The 22,760-nt window shown below is 50.9% G+C and overlaps 1 protein-coding gene across 2 annotated transcripts; it reads left to right on the top strand.

Annotated features, from left to right (window-relative positions):
* The first annotated feature begins 5,114 nt into the window (after nucleotides 1-5,114).
* RSAD2 (radical S-adenosyl methionine domain containing 2) lies at nucleotides 5,115-18,853 on the top strand. 2 transcript variants are annotated; one of them, XM_062208913.1, is made up of 6 exons: nucleotides 5,116-5,574; nucleotides 7,700-7,861; nucleotides 11,656-11,885; nucleotides 12,905-13,054; nucleotides 15,263-15,295; nucleotides 16,543-18,853. In XM_062208913.1, exons 1-6 carry the CDS (start codon nucleotides 5,223-5,225, stop codon nucleotides 16,705-16,707), a joined length of 1,092 nt encoding a protein of 363 aa, XP_062064897.1. In that variant the 5' UTR covers nucleotides 5,116-5,222; the 3' UTR covers nucleotides 16,708-18,853. The 2 variants fall into 2 exon arrangements, with proteins under 2 accessions (XP_062064898.1, XP_062064897.1); XM_062208914.1 differs by lacking the exon at nucleotides 7,700-7,861 and having other exon boundaries at nucleotides 5,115-5,574.
* The last annotated feature ends 3,907 nt before the right edge of the window (nucleotides 18,854-22,760 follow it).

A 22,760-nucleotide genomic window follows, 5' to 3' on the forward strand; every position in this document is an offset into this window, starting at 1 on the left:
AGTTTTCACAGGTAAAGAGCCCCGGAGCGTAGCATCTTCCCTAACTCAGTTCCTTAGGCTGTGCTGCGCGCCACTCCCTGGGGCTGCCTGCCTGTGCCAGCCCCTCTCTGCTGTCCCGGTCCCCTGGGGCTGCCGTAGCCCAGCAGACAGCAGACCGTGCACGTCTTCCAGGTCCAGGAGGCCAGAGTCTGAGGTCAAAGTGCCAGAAGGTTCTACTGCTCCAGAGGCCTTTCGTTGTAGCTTGCAGTCGGCCACCTCTGGCCACGCCCCCGCGTGGCCCTGCCTCTTGGTGTGCACACCTGTTGTCTATAGATTCCTGGTGAATTCGTGTGTCCAAATTGCCCCTTCTGAGGAGGACACCAGTTGGACCAGGGTCCAACCTAATGGTCTCGGTTTAACTTGCCCCCTCACTAAAGCAAAATGCAATCACATTCTCAGGAATGAGGACAAGGGATTCAACCTACAAATGGGGTTGGGGGGCACACAGTGTGGCTGTCACCCTCCTCCCAGAGTGCCTCTTCTGTGCTCCATCAGGTTTATTTGCATCCTAGGTCTTCTGCCCAGGCACCCACCAGTCTATGCCCCGCTACACACACACACAGTGAGCACTACAGGAAAGCACAAAGTCTAGCTTACTCCTAACTTGTTTTCTGAGCCTGCCACAAAAAGACAACATGGCACGTGACTTGCTAAAGGAGCCGTCATGTTGTTTTTAAATTGTAGTGACAAATACATACATGTAGACGTAGATATAGATGGTAGAGATATAGAGACGGACAGAATGCTCTCAGCTGCTGGCTCACTCTCCAAATGTCTGCAATGGCTGTGCCTGGGCTCTCCCTGAAAGCAGGAGCTGGGGACTCCATGCAGGTGAGGGCAGGAACCAAACCCTTTAGCCATCACTGCCGCTTCTCCCGGTCCATAGTAGCAGGGAGCTGGGGTCAGGACCCCAAGCTAGTATCACACTGATTCCTGGCAGTCTAGTGTGAGCCAAGAGCATCTTCGCTGCTAGGCCAATGCCCAGCCCATCATACCTTTGCTTAAGTTTTCTTGTCCATCTCCACCCACTTCTGCCCTACAAGGAGCTGTAAATTTACTGACCCTGTCAGTCAGTACTGAATGTGTGCTGAGGATTCTGAAGTTACCGTATCCTGACTCATAAAAGAAACATCTCCACTATGCTTTTGAGCTCCAATTTCAAATCCCTAGGACAAGGGTGCTGGGGATCCCAGGTGGGTGTGTAGAGGAATAAGTTTGCCTGTAGCAAGCCCTCCCTTTGTGGGTGGGGAGGAGAGAAAGCCAAGCTGGGAGCTGCTTCAAGGAGGTGTCTTTGAATGAAAACTAAAGTGCATGGAAGTTGAAAAACAGGTAAGACAAGAAAAAAAAAAAAAAAAAACAAGCACACTTCACAGCAAAATGGATGAATCTCTAACTAGGAGGGGCAGAAGCTAGACACCTAAGAATTCACACTGTGTGACTTCGTTCATATAAGCTCCTAAAAAGGCCACCCCAGAGCTTGGTTTGAGAAGAGAAGGTGGGGTTCCCTTTCAGGCAGAGGTGGGCTTCAGCACTTGGGGGAAGATATGTGGCAGCTTCAAGGTCTTGCCATGGTCGTGTCTGGATAAAGATGATCGCTAGGCCGGCGCCACGGCTCACTAGGCTAATCCTCTGCCTGCGGCGCCGGTACCCCAGGTTCTAATTCCAGTTGGGGCACCAGATTCTGTCCCAGCTGCCCCTCTTCAAGTCCAGCTCTCTGCTATGGCCCGGGAAGGCAGTGGAGGATGGCCCAAGTCCTTGGGCCCTGCACCCGCATGGGAGACCTGGAGGAAGCACCTGGCTCCTGGCTTCGGATCGGCACAGCACGCCAGCCAGAGCGGCCATTTGGGGGGTGAACCAATGGCAAAGGAAGACCTTTCTCTCTGTGTCTCTCTGTCACTGTCTAACTCTGTCTGTCAAAAAAAAAAAAAAAAAGATAATTGCTACAGACCCGTGTTCATTCTGTGAATATTCACCGTAGTGGTGAACTGTGCACATCTCCTTTATATATCAGGTGTTGGTAAAAGATACATGGAAGAAGCAACAGGATGGTTGTCATGAAACAGACTCAACAGTACATTAACTGTTCAGCCTGGGGACCCACACTGGGGTGCAGGGGGTGTATTTTACATGGAAAGTCCCTGGCTACAGAAAATGAGGAGGACATTTAGCTGTTTAGCTGTCGTGATAGAGTTGCTTTCAAGAGACCTCCTCCTCCTAAGGAATGCAGAGCCAGTAAGAGCAGCCTTGGCCTCCACCTTGATCCACCCTCACCTTGGACAGTGGTGAGGGGAGCTATCCATCCCTGCCTGGCCTCTGCCCTGCAACATTGCTCTCCTTCTCCAACCCACTGGGAGCTGGAGGTGGCTGAGAAGAACAGGGGCTTGTGCACATCCAGCAGCCTTTGTCCCCTTCTTCAAAGGGGACCTGGATAATATCTTAGAGAAGTTTCTAGAAACCACCTGTCCTTGCCAGGCCTGGCCTGAGAGGTGTGTCAAGCAGCAGGTTTGCAAATCAGACAGAAGGTCTTAGCTGTATATGGAGGCCTTTAGTGGGAATTTGTGGCTAGAATCTATTCTGTGGCATTAAGGCATTTGCCTTAGAAACCTCGACGAGTTCTAAAGAAAGTCTGCTCTGGAGTTCTACCCTTAGATGGCAGGGGAAAGAGAAGTTACAAGGGAATAAACCTGTGCTCAAGGAAGACCATCACAACTGTTGACCTCTGTGAGCTCTTAACGAGAGAAAGAACCAATAAAGGAATATAAGGAACTGATCTAGATAGAGTAGACCTAGGCAATTATAGTCAGGTAATGTCATCTCAGTGGTCAAGTACTGAGCAGCACTGCAAGTGTTAAAACCCCCTGGGGCCAGTGCTGTGGCATAATGGGCAAAGTTGCCTCCTGCGACGCCAGCATCCCATATGGCCACCTGTTCGAGTCCCTGCTGTTCCACTTCCAATCCAGCTCCCTGCCAATGGCCTGGGAAAAGAAGCAGAAGATGGCCCAAGTGCTTAGGCCCTGCCACCCATGTAGGAAACTGGGAAGAAGCTCCTGGCTCTTGGCTTTGACCTGGCTCAACCCTGGCTGCTGCAGCCTTCTGGGAAGTGAACCAGCAAATAGAAGATCTCTCTCTCTCTCCCTCTCCTCTCTAACTCTGACTTTCAAATGAATAAATAAATAAATCTTTTTCAGAAGTCTCTACTCTCTGGGTAGCATGAGCAATGCCATGTCCATAGCTACATGTATGTTAGAGATTTCTAACACACCATGCAAGCACTATGCTCCGTGCTTAAGAAACATTATGCTACCTCTTTCAAAGTCTTCATGTGACTTGCCATTATTTTCTGTATTTCCTAGATGTATTCGCAATATCAGGCAGGTAAAGAAATGTACCCCATATTATACAACATTGACTGAACTAGGGCTTAACTCAAAGTATTTTGCTTGGGAAAAAAAAAAAAAAAAAACACCTGTGCTGTTACTGTCTGTCTGGTACCACACTGCTTGACTTGGTTTTCATTTCCTCGTGCACATGTGATCCAACAAGAAATATTTCTCAACTGAGCCAGGCCATGATGTGAGAGCTTGAAATACTCTGGGCCAAGTGAATTTCAAGGTCATGGGTCACACCCATGACCTCCAAGTCAGCAATCATTAAACCTGAGCTTAGGATTGTGAAGAGTTTGCTTTCAGTTTCCTTGCTAAGTGAGTCATCTCTGTTTCCATTCTGAATAGGAAACCGGTAGAATAACAACAGCCAACTCTCACCGAACACTGGAAGTTCGCCAAGCGTCTGCAAGGGGGCACTTTTACTGTTTACAAATCACAGGCGCCGTCAGCTTTGCTGATGGGGGAATGGGAGTCCAGAGAGGAAAAATCAATCACCCAAAGTCCCACAGCCGAGGAGCGCCTTGCAGGGTCTGGGGCTCCAGAATTCCACCCCCTAGCGCTGCGCCGGTTTCTGCAGGTCTGAGGAAGGCCCCACTGTGGCTGAAGAGGAGCACGATCTCAGTGCAGAATTCAACAGAGCTTTCTGGGAAAGCTATAAAACCAAATACCACCTGCTGCGACATAGCAGATGAAACCCCACTCCCTGCTCTCGTGAGCTTGCCTTTTTCATATCGCACACGTGAGCGAGGTCACACACTGTGGTTTTCCACCAGAGGTATCTCATGTTCATAGTGTCCTCCAGGTCTCTCCATGTTCCTTCTTGTATGTGGCTGAGTTGGATCCCGGTGTGTGTATACGGCTGTACCGTTTCGTGTCGTGTGGATAAGGCCGTGTAGTACTCCACTGTGTGTATTTGCGCATTTTCCCCCCATGTCCTCTGTTAATGGACTCTGAGGTTGCCTCCAGGTCCTGACTGTTGTGAAAGGTGCAGAGATGGATGTGGGGTGCAGCTGTCTACTCCTCACACTGGTCCTCTTCACTTCCTCTGGGCACTGGCTCCCGTAGTGCGATTGCCGGATCACACCGAGGTTCTGCTTATTGGTTTGGATGCTGTGTTTTCCCCGAGGACTGTGTGGGATCCCTATGTAGGATGAAGCTGATACAAGTCAAACTTGCCTAATCCAAAAATCCAAACTGCTCCAAAACATGGAACTTTATGAATGCTGACATGATGTCACAGGTGGAGAATCCTGCAGTGTGAAATTTTATTTCCCGTGTGAAATTATTGAAAGTATCAAAGCAAGCCTGCCTTCGGTCTATGTAAATAAGGTGCATATGCAACATCAATGTATTTTGTGGTTAGACTTCGATGGCATCCCCAAGATACCTCCTTATGTTTATGCAAATAGTGAAAAATCCCAAATCCCACACATTTCGGAGAAGGAAACTGACTGCATCCTGAGTAGCACAACAAGCATAGGACAGCTTCATCTATGGCAGACGTAAGAGGCAGCTACCGATGAGTGTGAGTGTCTTCCTCCACGGCTCAGCCAGGTTACACAGAGGGCTCCTGAGCGTGGAGCCAGGCAGAGAGGCAGCAGCAGCCCACGTCCTGGCGCTGCAGTCTTGGCCGTGTTCCAACTTTCATTTTCAGGAAGAAGAAAACCGAAACTCCAAATCAGCTGAGAGTTAGCCAAGGAAGGTCTGTCCCTCCCCCTGTGACAGGATGCTCAGCCTCATATAAGGTGAGTGAGTGAGTGTCCTGGGGACAGAGTAGCTCCTACCGCAGGGTCCACCATGTGGATTCTTGAGACCACCACCTCTGCGGGGAAGTTGCTGAGTGTGTTCAGGTGGTCTCTGGACTTCCTGTACAGGAGCTTGGCCCCACTCCTATGCTGGCTGAGGGCTGCCCTTTCATTCCCAGCTGCCTGGAAGGCACAGAAGCAACAGGTTAGAGAAGGACCTGGGGAGACCCCAGGGGGAGAAGAGAAGGAGGACAGCGATGTGCCCACCACGCCCATGAGCGTCAACTACCACTTCACCCGCCAGTGCAACTACCGGTGTGGCTTCTGCTTCCACACAGCCAAGACGTCCTTTGTGCTGCCCCTCGAGGAGGCCAAGAGAGGGCTGCTCCTGCTCAAGGAAGCAGGTAAGTCCCAGCCAGGGAAGGCAGCAGGCTGCTGCGCCCCAGGGAGTGCAGTGGGACGCCAGGGCTCAGGCAGGCAGTCTGGACAGCTCCTCCCAGTCAGTGAGTGGCTGTTCCCACTGTGGGCGAGATGCATACTCTAAGAGGGGGAGGCGGGCTTATGGAGGGCACCCTGGTCTCCCACGTTGCACAGCTGGCTTGGCCCGGAGTCAACCTGGGTCGCTCGTCCCCCTCCCGCCTCTACTTACAAGCAGTGGTGCCTGCCCGCTTCCCAGCACTTGGAAAGAGGCAGTTTGGGGAGACTGTGCCACTCTCTGACTCTGTCCAAACTAAAAATGGATCTGGCTGTTCCAGACACAGTTCACGAGCAAAGTTGGAAGTAAAAGCCAAGCAGAAACAGCAGTAGTGTGGCCAGTGTTGTGGCACAGTGGGTGGGGCCCACGCCTGCGATGCCGGAGTCCCAAATGGTTGCAAGTTCATGTGCCAGTCGCTCCAGGTCCCATCCAGCTCCCTGCTCATGGTCTGGGAGGAGTGGTGGAAGATGGCCCAGGTACTTGGGCCCCTGCAGCCCCCTGGGAGGCCTGGAGGAGGCTCCTGGCTCCCAGCTTGATCCTGGTGCAGTGTAGCCCTGGCTATTGCGGCCATCTGGGGAGTGACCCAACTGATAGAAGATTGATTTCTCTGTCTCTTCCCCTCTCTGTGGCTCTTTCAGATAAATTGTTTTTTGAAAAGGACAGCAATAGTTGAGTCTTTTATTTTGAATTATGTGCATGCTCTTAATTTGAAAAATTTTAAACGTACTTCTAACAAACGTGTCAGACTTCGCTCTCAAGATTGTTTACTGAGAGGGACCCCATTGATAGTCTGCAGGCATTCAGTGAGAGCCCAGCCTGTGAAATTTTTTTTGAAGTTTTACTTTATTTATTTGAAAGTCAGAGTTACACAGAAAGAGGAGAGGCAGAGAGAGAGAGGTCTTCCATCCATTGGTTCACTCTCCAATTGGCTGCAATGGCCGGAGTTGTGCTGATCTAAAGCCAGGAGCCAGGAGCTTCTTCCAGATCTCCCATGTGGGTGCAAGGGCCCAAGGACTTGGGCCATCTTCTACTGCTTTCCCAGGCCATAGCAGAGAGCTGGACTGGAAGAGGAGCTTCCGGGACTAGAACTGGTGCCCATATGGGATGCTGGTGCTTCAGACCAGGAGTTTAACCCACTGTGCCACAGTGCCGGCCCCCAGCCTGTGAAGTTAGAATGCAGCATCTTCCTCGTGAATCTGTTCTTCCTTCCACGTCCAGCTTCTTCTCCTGTCCAGAGCTCCTCTGCAGCTGGCCCTGGGCACCCAGCAGGCTGCCTTCCCACCACCACCCCTGCTCAGTGGCTGGTCTCCCAACGCAGAGTACACAGGGATGAAACCACACAGGGTGCCCCGATTGGATCTGGCTGACGAGGTCCCACGGTGGGGCTGGGTCTTTGCCTGCGGTGTCAGTGTAGGTCAGGTTCACCTCCATGCCGCTACTCTCTGGTTAAAATACCATTGTAAAGGATGGCCCAAGTCCTTGGGCTCTGCACTCTCATGGGAGACCAGGAGAAGCACCTGGTTCCTGGCTTCGGATCAGCGCAGTGCGCCGGCTGCAGTGCGCCGGCCACAACGGCCATTAGGGGGTGAACCAATGGAAAAAGGAAGACCTTTCTCTCTGTCTCTCTCTCTCACTGTCCACTCTGCCTGTCAAAAAAAAAAAAAATACCATTGTGATCATTTAACTCCCTGCTAACTCGATCACATGGCTTCTCAGACTCACGTGCTGCCCACAGGCCCTTGGCAAGTGTCCAGTGCAGCCCTCAGCTTGGCCCACCAGTGCCTTCTGAGAAGTGGCTTCCTGTTTTGCAAGTCTCTGGGTGTCACCTCCCTGTGTGTAAGGAAGTGCCCTGAGTAGACAGACAGTGGTGCACATCTTTCAGAAAAGGGAAAAAACAACCCTCCCCCACCTCCCTTGAATTCAAAAGAGCAGCTAGGGTTGGGTCGGGGGACAATGCTGAGGCACTTCTGTCATCTGATTTATTACATTGAGAAAATAAGAAAATCAGGGAGGGCGCCTGGGCAGTGGACACACTGACGCTTCGCCCCTCCCAGGGATGGAGAAGATAAACTTCTCGGGTGGGGAGCCCTTCATCCACGACCGCGGCAGGTACCTGGGCGAGCTGGTGCGGTTCTGCAAGGCGGAGCTGCGGCTGCAGAGCGTGAGCATCGTGAGCAACGGGAGTCTGATTCGGGAGCGCTGGTTCAAGGACTACGGTGAGCCCCCGAGCGCAGTGCCCACCGCCTGCTGCCCTTCTTGTGGGTGTCTCCATACCCTTCTGCTCGCTCAGGGCCCGAGGCCAGACCAGCTGGGCAACTGCAAGGGGAGAATGACCCTCTCTGCGAGCTGTGCGTGTCTCTCTGGCAGTGAGTCCTGTGGGGCTCCAAGCGAGCAGGCAGGGCGAGACGGTGAGCCTGTGCATTGAGTGTACAGAGCCAGGGACAAGCTTAGCCGCTGCTGGGGGAAGTTAACATATTTGACATCTGCGGAACTAAATACCTCTGTGGGAAGCTGGGATGGACATGAGACCCGTCGTATCAGAGCCTCAGAGGGTGTGGAGTGGCCACTTTGGGGTGAATGTTCCGGGGGGTTCCATTGTGCATTCAGGGTCATGAATCGCTGGATCCTAAGATTGCTGAAGCCCCTTAGAGCTAAGATTCTAAGATTCACATCCGCGGCTTGTCCTAACAGCGAGACTTGACATTTAGTAAGCAACGGGAAAATGTTAGCTGTCATCTCAGGACACAGGAACACAACGCTTGACAGCTCTCTGTGACCTGTCGGAGCGGTGACGTCAGGCGGAAGTGGGCATTTGTGACCTGCTGAGAGTGTTGCTGACAGAGCCTTGATCAGTGCCCCTTGACAATGGTACAGAAATGGGGAGCATGGAAGGGGAGAGGTGGCAGGCATGGGTAGGACCTTGTGTCAAATGAAGGGAGATTGAACCCAGGAAGACGACAAGGCACCGGTGAGCTGTCATCTGGTGACAGATGACAGGGCACAGGGTTCAAAGGCGAGCTTTGGGAACCCGAGGCAGAGAGACAGGAGGAAGAGATCTGGAGGTGATGTGGCCGAACGCTAGAGGGAAGCTTTCCTGAGTGTGCGCCTGGGGAATGCGCTCAGTCTGAGGCAGGCTCTGTGTGCCAGCTGCACTGCGGGAGGTCAGGGCAGGTGAGTCCCCGCACAGCACGGTCAGAGCTCAGATGCCTGAATGGCACACAGGTCAGTTAGTGAACTCGGAGGTGGCTGAGAAGCCCAGAGGCACGGGGAGGGACACAAAAGGAAGTGAGAGGCTCATGGAGACCACACCCTTTTTGGAGTGGTCATTAGTGATGACATTGCCCATATGTGACATTGCCCAATTGCAGTTAGTTTCAAGTATTCTGGGGTGCTGTGAGGAACAACCACAATGTCGACCTGTGCCTGTGCAGTCCCTCGTCCTCAGTTCCCCACCCGTGTGGGTGTGAGAGGAGCAAGAGCTGTTCGGAGCCCCCACCACGGCTGAGGGTTTGTTAAGTCACTGGACGGCCGCAGAGACTCAACCCTCTTGGCTCTCACGGCTGGGGTTTACGAGCACAGAGGCTACAGAGCACATGGGCAGGGTGTGCACAGCACCACCGGGAGGCGGGACAGGTGTCCCCCACCGCACGCCACGCAGGGACCTGGCTGGGATGGGTTTCTGCGGGAAGGCTCCTTTGGGTTTGGAGGTCTGAGGCACCTGCTGAGGTACCAGTCACCGTCACCAGACCCCTGCAGTGCACAGAGCATCAGGAATCTTGCTAAACAATCCTAACAAGTCTGGACGAGTTCATCCAGTGTGCCCCGATGGTTCCAGGCTTGCACACACAGCGAGACAGGGTCACAGAGAGTGGGGCAGCAGCCGTACACTCAGGAGTAGGTTCCAGGCTCTCCTGGAAAGACGTGAGGAGTGACTGAGCAGATCTGTTCCTCATGACAGCATTGACTGCAAGCTGAGAACAGGAGGGGGCTACCGCAGACACAGCAACGATCAGACAGGTGGCAGAGCGTAGCCCTTGGTTAGAGATTCTCTTGGAAACCAACTACGTAGGCTTTAATGCCATGGATGGAGCCTGAGGATTCCGTTTTGAATTCTGGGGGCTTTGGGAGAAACTGTATTCAGTTAGTGACTTCTTCCCACTATGATATGTCACTAGGAATTTACTTGAGCTCAATATTTTTTTTTGGGGGGGGGGACAGGCAGAGTGGACAGTGAGAGAGAGAGAGACAGAGAGAAAGGTCTTCCTTTACTGTTGGTTCACCCTCCAATGGCCGTTGCAGCTGGCGCGCTGTAGCCGGTGAACCGCGTTGATCTGAAGCCAGGATCCAGGTGCTTCTCCTGGTCTCCCATGGGGTGCAGGGCCCAAGGACTTGGGCCATCCTCCACTGCACTCCCAGGCCACAGCAGAGAGCTGGCCTGGAAGAGGAGCAACCGGGACAGAATCCGGTGCCCTGACCGGGACTAGAACCCCGTGTGCTGGCGCCGCAGGTGGAGGGTTAGCTTAGTGAGCAGCGGCACCAGCCTTGAGCTCAACTTTTATAACATTTTGAGTTGTCTACAATCACGGTCTGTTGCGCTGTTTGGGCACTCGTGTGTTCCAGATGCTCTAGGGGCATATGTTGCATACAGGGAACATGTAATGAACCTCCTAACAGGAACTAAAATTACTCCAACTATAAAATTAGAGAATGATTCCTCTTTTTTTTTTTTTGAAGATTTAGTATTTATTTGAAAGGTAGAGTGACATAGAGGCAAAGGCAGAGAGAGAGAGAGAGAGAAAGAAAGAGAGAGAGAGAGATAGGTCTTCCATCCTCTGATTCACTCCCCAAATTGGCCATAGTTGGGCCAATCCGAATCCAGGAGCTTGGAGCCTCTTCTGGGTCTCCCATGTGGGTGCAGGGCCCAAGTCCTTGGGCCCTCCTCCACTACTTTCCCAGGCCATGGCAGAGAGTTGGATCGGAAATGGAGCAGCAGGGACTCGAACTGGCACCCATATGGGATGCCAGCACTGCAGGCGGTGGCTTTATCTGCTATAGCTTTTGAACCTATGGATTCTATAATTTTCAAGTATTTTTTAAGGAAAAAAAGTCAGCTCTGGAAAATCCAAATAGCTTGGAAAACTGGATCTGAACCAAATATAAGGCACAACCCAGCTGAGAAGAAGGGCTACCCCTGAGAGTCAGTGGATGGCAGGAAAACACAAAAGAAGTGGAAGGAGAGCCAGGAGGAAGGCGCGTGGAGCTGACGTGACACAATGGGGCAGGGAAGGTGAAATTAGAGAGAGTGCGCCTTGTGCTCCCAGTGGGGCCCTGTCACAGCGGCGGCCAGGGAGGGGCTGGTCCTGCTCAGCCATTCTCAGCATCCAAGACAGCTGCCCCTGACACAGCGCTCTGTGAATGCTGACGTAGTGAGTCGAGGGTGTGAGGGGTATTGGCAAGTGCTCAGGAACCTGGCAAAATACTAGAGATCTCCTACGGTATATCTGTATCTGTGTGTTGGGGAAAGGAGAAACATACATTTAATCATTCATAGGAATGTCTGGAAGCTTCCCAAAGACGGAAACCTTCAAAAGGCTCATGGAAAATGCATGTTATGAAGAAACTATGGGTGGATTTCAAAAATATTTTGCACCTAAATAAGGTATTTTTTTAAAAAAAAAATCCTTTTTTCCATGAATTTTTTGAAGTACCCTCATATCTACCCACTTGAGAAATCACATATTTTCTGCACAGGAATAATTGTTTTAGAAATTCCTGTAAATTCCTAATGCAAGGGTGCACATGCGTAATGTGCAAGATTAAAAAGGTGTGATAGGGGAGTCTCCATCATCTCATCGCGTGGATGAGCTTTCCACAGTAGCGCCAAGTGTAACTGACAGCTCAGTGAGCCTTAGTGCTGTGAGGAAAGTGAAAACAGTGAGATGGGTTTGATCCTAAAGTCATGGAGACGGGGCTGGGATGGAGCCCTTTACAAATGAGCCTTTTCCCTCAGGCGAGTACTTGGACATCCTCGCAATCTCCTGTGACAGCTTTGACGAGCAGGTCAACGTCCTGATTGGCCGTGGTCAGGGCAAGAAGAACCACGTGGACAATCTGCAGAAGCTGAGGGCGTGGTGCAGGGATTACAGAGTGGCTTTCAAGATCAATTCTGTCATCAATCGGTTCAACGTGCAGGAGGACATGAATGAGCAGATCAAAGCTCTCAGCCCCGTCCGCTGGAAAGTAAGTGTGCGAGGCTGCGTCTGTCGGCTTTTAGCCAGAGAACATTCTGGAAGGCGTTCCTTCCATGACATCACACCTAATGCCGATGCTGAGAACCGTGTCAAAAGGCCTGGATGGGGCCTGAGGGCTATGGGCATCGGGAGATGTGACGACCACTCCCAGGGTGCTCACACCTCCCTCGGGAGCGCCCCGTAAGAACTCCCTGTGGCCGGAGCAGAGGCCAAAGGAATGGGGCGTGCAGAGGAAGTGGAGAGAGAAGACTCAGAAAGGGGTTATCTGGAGCGTTTCATGATTGTCCCTGTGCTGATGAAAATGACATCAGAGCCGTTCACAAGATGACATGGACTCAGTCCCATGCAGAACAAGCCTTTGCACAAGTCCCTGTGCACTCTAGGACCAGGGCTCTGCTGGCTCTGTCTGGGGTCAGCTGGCACCCAGTGTCACGGGGGATGAATGGCTCGGCTTCTCTGAGTTTTCCTTTTGGGTTGATGGTATTGCTCGTGAAGGATTAACACGGTGTACACACTCATATGCATTTATTTTCTTAAATGAGGGCTGAAAAAAGATTATTCATGGCTTTGGAAACCATCCTTATGCACTAAGTGAAAGTGCACACATTGTAGAAACTTTAAGGAGAACTTATTAGAAATCAACAGAAACAACACAATGTTGAAATTGCTTTTATTTTAGTTTTCAGATTACAAATGATTTTTATTTGATACATCTTAAAGTCCCTATTTTCTTCAACAAAAAGACAGTGTTTCATAGTCTTTAAATATTAGAGTACAAGAGCAGATCAAACACAACGCACATCACTTTTTGAAAGTTTGTATTTTAAGACTGAGCTTCGAGATCCCACCAGGGCTGGCTCCTGTTTCCCCAGAGTGATCCTGATTGGATGCTCCTGGTTCCCAGGGTCTTCCCTGTTCACTGGAGGGGAAGTCAGCCTCGGGCAGAGGCGGGCCTGGGGTGACAAGCAATGGAGGCTCCTTCCAAACAAACAGTGCTCTGTCTTCCAGGTCTTCCAGTGTCTCCTGATTGAGGGTGAGAATTCCGGAGCAGACGCTTTAAGAGAAGCCGCGAGATTCGTGATTAGCGATGAAGAATTTGAAGAATTCTTAGAGCGTCACAAAGGAGTGTCCTGTTTGGTGCCGGAATCTAACCAGAAGGTTGTAAAACACAAACGTTGCTTTGTTCGCCATCACACAGTCAGGTGGACTCCAAAGAGAAGGGTCTCTTGCCCCAGGTCTCTGCACAGCGGTGACAGAGTGTTCAGTGTTGGGAAACAGGAGCAGTGCAGCCCCAAAGCCAGCCCCACTCTGCCACCTGTGAGCCGTGGGGTTCTCACTGCACTGCGGTTTCTCTGTCCACAAGAGGCTGGAATGGCACCATGGAGAAGTGTACTCCTGCGTGTGCTCTCCGGGTGTGGTACATGGGAGTCACCTTTATATGCTACGTGTATGACACGGAAGGAACTCCATGGTACCACATGATGCCAACATCATCACACTGTTTACTCGCATTATCTCCACAGCTACTGTTCAAGTTAAACAGACGGTGGAAAAATGCTTCATCAACTCTTAATTTTCTAGTGTAATTGCCAAGTGTATATATCCTATTAGGATGAATTTCATGCATAGATTAAGCAGTGCTGGCCACAGCACGGAACATCCAGGTATTATCAGAGGCAGAGTAGATAATTAACGAACTCTCAGAAGATAAGGGAAAAGGCGCATGTTCCTGCCACTGTGAAGGAATCTCCTTATATAAATCTCCTTATATAAATCTCCTTATATCTCTTATATATAAAGATCTAAAATACAATTTTAAATTATCAATGGCATACGTTCGAATGTAAACATTTAAAATATACATCACACACACCAAAAATATGAAAAGTAGAATTGCCCCCATGATATGATATACTCAATTATATCAAATACAACATCATATATAAAAAGTTCTTTATGTCAATATGAATCTATTGACAATAGCAAAGGAAAATAGGCAATGAACAAAAATAGATCATCTACAGAAGAAAAACAAACAATGAATAAGTATTTTAGGGTGATTTGATATTATCAGTATTCAAAGAAATACGAAGTAAATATGAAGCATGAAGACAGTGAGAGAGGCAATTTCACATTGGGGCATTGATAATACATCATTGCAGCTTTCTTAGAAAACAAATTGGTAGCAGAGAAATAACTTTTAAATGTCCACATATTTTACTCTGACATTCCACTTTATTATTATTATTTTTACAAAATTAATTTATGTATGTATTTGAAAGGCAGAGAGAGAGCGAGATAAGGAGAGATTTTTCATTCACTGGGTCACTCCTCAAATGCCTACAACAGCTAGACCTGGGCCGGGCTGGATGCAGGAGCTAAAAACTCCATTCTGATCCCATATGGACGGCAGGAACCCAGTACTGGAGCCATCATCTGCTGCCCTCCCAGGCATAGTGGCAGGGAGCAAGATGGGGAGCAGAGCACCCAGTTCTCCAAACGGCTCTCCGATATGGGCCGCTGGCATCACGGGCAGTGACTTAACCCTCTGTCCCACAACGCCAACCCCAGAAATACCACTTTAAAACAGCGAAAGTCTCCAGCAGTGCAGAGAAGTATTTATGTAAAGGTTTCACTGAAGGTAACCAAACGTTCAGTAGATAAGGAACAGGTAGATGCGTGTGTTCACAACGTGACATTTATTCCCACTGAATAGCATATTTCAAGGAATGTTAAGTGACAAGGACAAATCCTCAGAAGCAGATATTAGATACAGATGAACAATAGCATGGGAGATTAGTTAGAATGTTAGTGCAACAACAATGAAGGCCATTACTCCGCCTCCTGTGCGTGCCCTGTGGATAGCCACACGTGGCTCAGGAGGCAGCCGTGGGACTCAAGATTAGCATAGGCCTGACAGTCCCCATAGAGAGGACTCAGCAAAAGCAATGCTCATTATATGTTCTCTGCTCTCCCACTAACTACATAACTAAGCTGGATTTTAAAATACCAAAGAAAACACAGCAGGTAGGAGGGACATGGCTCCTCCCTCTCTACCTCTTCTGTTAGGGGTTTTCTTACTCAATGCCCCTTTCAAGGTTATCTTTTAACCTCCAAGTACTAAGCAGAGGACTTGGCCCTCCAGTGTGGGGCATAGGAGCCAGTTGTGCTGGGATCCTCTGGAATCTGCTTGCATGGACTCCCCCCGGGGGTCACTTTGAAAGGCACTGGAGCCAGACGAGACACAAGACACATTACAAGCAGGACAGAAAGCACAAAGGCACAGGCGTTGCAAGACGGCCAGCTAGGGACACAGCCTGGGAAACGCACTGAAACCTAAACTTGTGTCTTATGTCTCCTTTGCAGATGAAAGACTCCTACCTTATTCTGGATGAATACGTGAGTACCTCTAATGAGCTATGAAATGATCACTTACAATTCATTCAGCAATAACACTTGGGTTGAGTTCTGATGAGCGTATCTCTGTTTCCCTTAGCGGGTATCCACAGTTTTCTAGTCAGTGCTTGTTAGTATGAAGGGACCCCGACACCACTGTGCCGGGTTCTATATGCAGCAGTTCGACAGGCACCAGCCTGAATCCAGGCCTCTGGCTTTGCCCTGTCATCTCTCAGGTAGCCATGCCTCTGAGGTCGCCACCTAGAGCCCGAAATGCCCCACACAGCACAGGCCCCCCATTCTGGAGTCTCCAGGCTACCTTGCGTGGAGCTGGCCCGTGTGGCACGTTATCCTGAATAACCAGGCACTGACAGCTAGTTCAGATTGATAAAGCCAGGTGGCGGGCAGGGAGGGGCTTACCTTCCCGCTGTGAACACACGCCTATCCCCACTGCCTCCCAAGGGAACAGAATCTAGAGTCACAATGTTTGCCAATCCTTCTAGCACAGAACAAATGATTCCATTCCAAGAGCTGCTTTTTAAGAGAAATGGGGTCAATATTTAAATTGCATTCAGAATTTTGAGAACAGCGTCCCATGGGTTTTGGTATTTCATTATTTTCAAGATCCTCAAGGACAGTTGGCAGCCATTTCATTTCTTGTCCACATGAACTTTCTTTAGGGAGTACAACGGGAAAGTGACAATGAAAATATTCAGTTGATGGGCTCACGGTGAGAGGAACAAACAATTTACTATTTAGAGTGCAAATGAACATAGCTGGAGCAAACCTAGTTGAGGCAAAATTTGCTTATGCCAATTTAATAACTTTTTGATCTAACAAGTGAGCTCCCCCCAAAATGCTCAGCATAGGTCATAGGAGACACAGGCACACCATGTGGGGGCGTGCTTCTGTACTTTTATACTACTACTCCCTCGCATTAAAAAAAAAAAAAAAATCTCAGCTGTCAACATTTGGGGGAAATCGTTCCTGATGGCCCACCTGCGCCCTTGAGGGAGCAGGCACCCGGGGTAGCGAGTACACGGCTCTTGTGCCTGCAACAGGTGGAGTGTGGGCCTGCAGCCTCCTCCCTCGGTGGGCACAGGAGCTCTGAGAGCGGGGGATGATGGCCGAGAAGCCCAGTATCTGGCCACTGGTAAACACCCGTCTACAGACCAGGGTAGCAGAACCTTTGAATGCAGCCCCAGGGTAAAGGATACGGAGGTAACCAGTTCTATCCTCGACTTGCCTAGATGCGGTTCCTGAACTGCAGGAACGGGCGCAAGGACCCCTCCAAGTCCATCCTGGACGTTGGCGTGCGGGAAGCTATAAAATTCAGTGGATTTGACGAGAAGATGTTCCTAAAGCGAGGCGGCAAATACGTATGGAGCAAGGCCGATCTGAAGCTGGACTGGTAGGGCGGACAGCGGCGCAGGGCCTCAGCTCTCCGCGGCGCCTGCCCCGCAGCCGAAACCCGTCTGCTGTGCTGACATCAGCCACGGACGCTCGTGGGCCAAGCTCCACGCGTGACGAAGGCGTGGCGAGCCAGCTGGCTTCTCAGCCTCCTGCTACAAAGCACCCGCGCGTCTCAGTTTGATTCACTAAAGGGGGAAGGGGCACAAGAAACAGCAACCAAAAAAAAAAAAAAAGTTTGCAAGAAACACGCTCCGGACTTGCACGCCGAGCGCGAGCGCATCTTTGTCTCCTGATGGCGCCCGTGGCTTTCTCCTCACGGTCGAGATGGCAGCGTCCAAACCTGGGAATGTTGCCCCAGGGCCCGCTCCTTCCTTACTTCTGCTGCTGGCAAGCCTCCTGCCTCTCCACCGCGGCCGTTGCCCGGGTGTGGATGACAGTCAGAGCCTTTGGCGGGGTCTTTTCGGGTCCGGAGAGCGCGCCCGCCCGCGTGAGGGAGGCGCGCGCCCGCGTGGTGAGCTGCCGGCCGGGACGCTCGTCCAGGCCACGCACGTCCGTCCCGCAGGAACCCGGGCTTCTCTGAGCCGCTGGCCGGACCCGCAGCCCTGACGGCGTCGCGGTCCGAAGAGGAGAACCGGCTCCCGCCTTCTCCCGTGCAGACAATAGAGCTTGAGAAGGAACGCCGCTTACAGCCCGCCAGGGGCCTGGGAGGTTCGCAGGCTCTGTGTGCACGTGAAAGTACCTTGTTGCCTGGAGAAGAGCAAGTGTTTGTCATTGTTTGGGGAAAAAACACCAAGGTCAAGGAATTTTGTTGTTTCGGGTCCCAACTAAGACGAACTTTTTCCTCCCTGCAATGTGAGTGCCTGCCACTGGGGGGCGCGTTCTCCTCGCCTGATTTCCTTACACTGTGAAAATGCCCCTTTCAGCCTACTTGCAAGACTTGGTGATTTTGAAAGGTTTTGGGTTTTGCGATTTTTTTCCCTAGGAATAGATAAGCATACTTCAACTTTGAAGACGCCCAGATTCAACTGAGATATGTTTGTGGCATAACCAAACAGGGCATGTTGCGTTTTACCTACTCCCTCTTTTCCCTGGGTTTCAACAGTGTGGGCTGTGATGACCTGCAGAGAGCCACCTGTTCTATTTGCTGCCCATCACTTAGTCAACAAGAGGGCGAGTGCCACAGAGAAAGACCAGGTGTGCAAGAGGGCAGAGTCCTGGCCTGATGTGCACCCAGTGCCCCAGCAATGCCCTGGGAACACATGGGGATCTGAAGCCCCCGGGCGTTCGTCTCTAGTTGAGGGCACTGTATTTCTCTTTTCCCAAAAAGAAACATAAAAAAATTTTCACTTAAAGGGATGAGCTATTTAAAATATATTTAGAGCTATTTTAACAAGTGCTAACCCCTAATTTCTTATGTAATGTTAGGATCTGCAAAGCCTTACTGTTTAACTTATTCTAATGCCCCCTTTTCTTATACAGGGGCTTTCAGTTTTACAATAGAATTCAAGTTCAAATTAGGTAATGTTTAGCTTTTTTTTTTCAATTTTGAATATGGAGTTCCTTTGTGAAATATATTCCTTTTTATTGGTAAAACAAAGACTGAGTAAACTGGAGTAATTTAAGAGTTACAGGAAAATATTTTGTGGTGCTTTTAATCACTGTGAGTTTATACTATAATAAAGAGCGTGGCATTTTGTGTGGGGATCCTGGAAAGCCCGGACGTGAGTGATGACATGTTAGTTTGAAGAGTGCAAGTCATGTCTACAGTTTGGTGATCACTGATGACATTTGCCTGTTTTCTTTCAAGTGTAGACAGAAGTGATGTCATTTGTCTGAATGGGTTAGCTCTGTCTGGAGCTTGGAGTCTAGATTTTGGGTAGATGGACAGCAAAACAACCCACCAAAGCAGCCATAAAGCTGTCTCTGGCTTTAATTCCACCCTCTTGTTGCAAGGACCTTGTTTAATCAGCGGTGATTGGACGAGACCAATCATTGCTGCTGGATTTTAAGGCTGTGTCTGCAGTGTGCAGATGAGCTTTACTTTGTAGGGAAATAGACACTTTTTGTTTTGCCTATGTGGTGCTCTTTAGTATTGGCCTAATGTATTGTAAGAAGTTCTAAAATATTAAAATATTTTTGTACACCGCCTTCCATCTCAGTGTCTTGATGTAATGAAGTCTCTCCTTGGTGTGTGTTTAAAGGAACTGTGTGCTTCTGCACACTGAGGCCACCATAGGGACGTACACTTTAAAACTCAGGGAGGTTATCAATAATCAATGAATCCACTTGGGACATCCACTCAGCAGCAGGGCTGGGTGAGTGAGAGTAAAGGGAGTGCCAGCATCTTGGGGATACAGGAGCTGGTCATCTGGTGGCCTCATACGGACCTAGTTCCTGAGGGGGCAATGATGACAGCACCTGGGCTTCGTGGGGCCTCAGGGGGGACCTGGTCAGTGGCCAGGATGTGGAGGAGCTGCCACCCCAGTCCCCATCACCCCTGTGAGACCTCAGGGTCCTGCCACCGGCGTCCTTCTGCCAGGACCAGAAGTGCTGCTCCAACTGGGGGAAGTGAGCGCAGCTCAGATACGGCCAGGAGAGTCCCCCAGTCGGTCTTCACACAAGGGGTGGCAGGTGCCGTCAGGAGCTGGCCTGAGGACCAGAGAAGGCCCAAGGGTGGCAGGGAAGGAGGTGGCGTGCAGAGATACCAGCCGGGCAGTTGTCTGGTGTCCCAGAGCGATCCAAGCGAGGGCAGAGCTGGCCCCAGTCCGGGCGAGGGCAGAGAAGGTCCCCAGTCTGGGTGAGGGCAGAGCTGGTCCCCAGTCCGGGTGAGGGCAGAGAAGGTCCCCAGTCCGGGCGAGGGCAGAGCTGGTCCCCAGTCCGAGTGAGGGCAGAGCTGGTCCCCAGTCCGAGCAGGTGCAGAGCGGGCAGCCCTGCTCCCTGGCTGCCCCTTCAAGCCCGGACTCCTGTATGGCTGGGCCGGCTCTGCATTCTGCCACCACCGGGAGTGAGTGGTGGGTGTGCCCTTCTTTCAGCCTGCACTTTGTTAGCTCTCGCAGCCACCTGTCCACCGTGAGCTCCAACTCAGGCTCTGACCTCCTCTCCTAAACGCACTCCTGTACGTGGGTGCCAGGCAGGAAGCGTCCGTGCCCACCCAGGCTCTGACCCCAGAGGACCGAGGTCCCCTGTGGAGCCCGAGGACAGCGAAGGAGACTTAAGGGCAAGCACCAGTGGCTGTCACTGTGGGCAGCGGCTGGCAGGGAGGGAGGCTGACCCATCAGCAAGGCCCCTGTGAACACAGGTCTTCTCAGGCCAGGGAAGTCACACAGCAAACCTCCCATTTTCTTCAGGTCAGGGTAGTAAGTCCAGCTCAGACACCATTGAGATGAGTTTGAAAGACCGAAAGGATTTTAACAGTGTTTGTTTTTCTTCCTTCTATAAAGCACACATTTGGAGAGGATTTGAAAACCAGAGTAAAGCAAAAATAAACGAGGTAACCGCTAATTTAGAACATGCCTTTCCAGTCTTGCATAATATTTAATAGAACTGGGTTTAGACTCCATAATTTTATTTTCCACGTACTATCTTCTGAAAGTTTTTAAAGGCAATTAGCAGTAAAGAGAATAGCAATTAACAATTCACACTAATAGATGAGAAGACTTTCACTAGCATTAACGGAAAAAACCCACAATTCATTCAAAAAATTAGATTTGGGTTTTGATTTGTTTCCTTGTTAGTGAACATGAATGTATCACATGTTCTCGCATTCACTTTGTCCAATATATCCATACATGCACATACACACACACACATATACACACATACACACACATATATATACACACACATACACAAACATATATATATATACATACACACACATATACATACACACACATACACACACAGCTCCTCTGGGTAGGTTCATTCTGTGAGGAACTTGAAAACTGTCCAAAAGTGACTTCCTTTTTTGGGCGCTGTGGTATAGCAGGTAAAGCCTCTGCCTGCCATGCCAGCATCCCATGTGGGCGTCGGTTCGAGTCCAGGATGCTCCTCTTCCCATTCAGCTCTCTGCTATGGCCTGGGAAAGCAGTGGAAAATGATCCAAGTCCTTGGGCCCCTGCACCTGCATGGGAGACCCGGAAGAAGCTCTTGGCTCTTGACTTCGGATTGGCACAGCTCCAGCCATTGCAGCCATTTGAAGAGTGAACCAGAGGATGGAAGCTTGCTCGCTCTCCCTCTCTCTCTCTCTCTCTGCCTCTCTGTAACTCTGCCTTTCAAATAAATACATAAATCATTAAAAAAGAACAAGTGACTTACATTGCGTTGAGGGCGTCTCGAGCTGCGCCTGGCCCCCGAGCCACACGGTGGCCTGTCAGCCCCTCCTGGGGTCTGAGTGACAGGCAAGTCCGCTGTCAGAGAGACCTGTCGGCCTGAAGACAGGAAGCTGGTGCTGTTTCTGATGACTTACACCGCTGTCCTTTCTTACTCACTAGATCTCACGCTTTCCACGAAGGCTCACAGAAGCTGCTGGAGTTGAACTGAGCTGCGTGGGTGGCTCCGGCTGCCCTGACAGCGTAACGTGCCCAGGGCGGTGTAGACCAGGGAGGGGGCTGCGTCTCTCCCGAGGCCGGAGTACACCAGACTTAGCCCCCAGCTGTGCCTTTACAGGGAGGAGAGGGTGGCTCTCTCACCTCGCTCCTTGAAAGGCCACCAGTCCCAGGAGGTCAATGCCCTCAGCCACCTCCTGAAGTCCCTGTCTGCAGATACGGTCACATGGGAGGGAGGCACGGTGACACACTCGCTCCGCTGCATGACCCAGTCTGAAATGTGCTCGGCTGTGACACGCCTGATGGACTTGGCTGCTCCTCCCTCGTGTGAGGCCATCTAAATATGGCCCGTTTGAAGCCTGTAATGCTGGCTGGCGCTGTGGTGTAGCAGGAAAAGCTGCCACCTGCAGCGCTGGCAGCCCATATAGGAGCAAGTTCAAGTCCGGGCTACTCCACTTCCCATCCAGCTCCCTGCTAATGGCCTGAGAAAGCAGTGGAGGAAGACCCAAGTGCTTGGGCCCCTGCATCCACCTGCGAGACCCTGAGGAAGCTCCTAGCTTCAGCCTGACCCGAATCCGGCTGTTGTGATCATTTTGTGCAGTGAACCAGCCTATAGAAGATCTCTCTCTCTTTCCACTTTGTCCCTGAAACTTGGCCTTTCAGATAAGCAAAATAAATCAAAAAAAAAAGAAAAAAGAAAGATACCCGTAATGCTGTGGGGTGTTCCTCGGGTAGTGTTACCTGGTGACACACGGATGTTTTCATTGCTTTAAAGACTGCCCACATCAGCCATGACAGAGCCTGGATGTCTTCATGGTGATCACACATGTGGATTCTGTCCTGCTCGCGTGTAAAATTCAAAGAGTTTTTGGAAGTAGCAAACATGAATCCTATCATGCTGTCCTGCGGGTCCAGGGCAGGCCAGGCCAGTGGAGAGGAAGGAAGGGGAGGTGGCTGCAGGCCATTTGGGACCTATTTTCCTGCCATAACCGGGGATGGCCTGCAGCATCCTGGCAGCTTGAAGACTGAATTCGGGAGCGGTTTGGTGCATAACCGGTGAGTGCCCAGAGCAGAGCTGGACAGTAGGGAAGTATCCGAGCAGAGGAGTTAGGGTTTCCGCCAGGGGAGATCTGCAGATTCGGAGGACGAGAGCCAAGCTCACGGGACAGGAGAGCAGCAGAGAGGCCAAGTGACCCGGAAGGTGGCCAGCGGCTTTGGAGACGGGGGGCTGGAGTTGGAGCTGGTGTCAGTTTCCGGGTGCGTGGCCCAAGGCTCGGCTCTGGCTCCCAGGGCCCCGAACCTTTCATTGCCAAATCCCCCGGTGATTGCTGTAAGGACCTCAGTTGACTGCACAAGAGCCTGAAGCAGGGCAGATGTCCTTGACTTACGATGGTGCAAGTTCAGATTTTTTTTTTTTAAATTATCTTACAAAGCTCACACATTCAGTAGAAACCATCTCTCCAATGTTGAGTTTGGGTCTTTCCCAGGGAAGCACCGTGCAGTCCAGC

Source organism: Lepus europaeus, chromosome 13 (assembly GCF_033115175.1).
Source record: "Lepus europaeus isolate LE1 chromosome 13, mLepTim1.pri, whole genome shotgun sequence".
In the NCBI taxonomy this organism is placed as follows: Eukaryota; Metazoa; Chordata; class Mammalia; order Lagomorpha; family Leporidae; genus Lepus; species Lepus europaeus.

What these genes read in the sequence shown, in the direction of transcription:
- RSAD2 (XM_062208913.1), top strand. Translation starts at nt 5,223, where the DNA reads ATGTGGATTCTTGAGACCACCACCTCTGCGGGGAAGTTGCTGAGTGTG. An exon ending in GCTCCTGCTCAAGGAAGCAG is followed by an intron (nt 5,575 to 7,699) that starts GTAAGTCCCAGC and finishes CGCCCCTCCCAG; the next exon opens with GGATGGAGAAGATAAACTTC. An exon ending in TGCCGGAATCTAACCAGAAG is followed by an intron (nt 13,055 to 15,262) that starts GTTGTAAAACAC and finishes TCTCCTTTGCAG; the next exon opens with ATGAAAGACTCCTACCTTAT.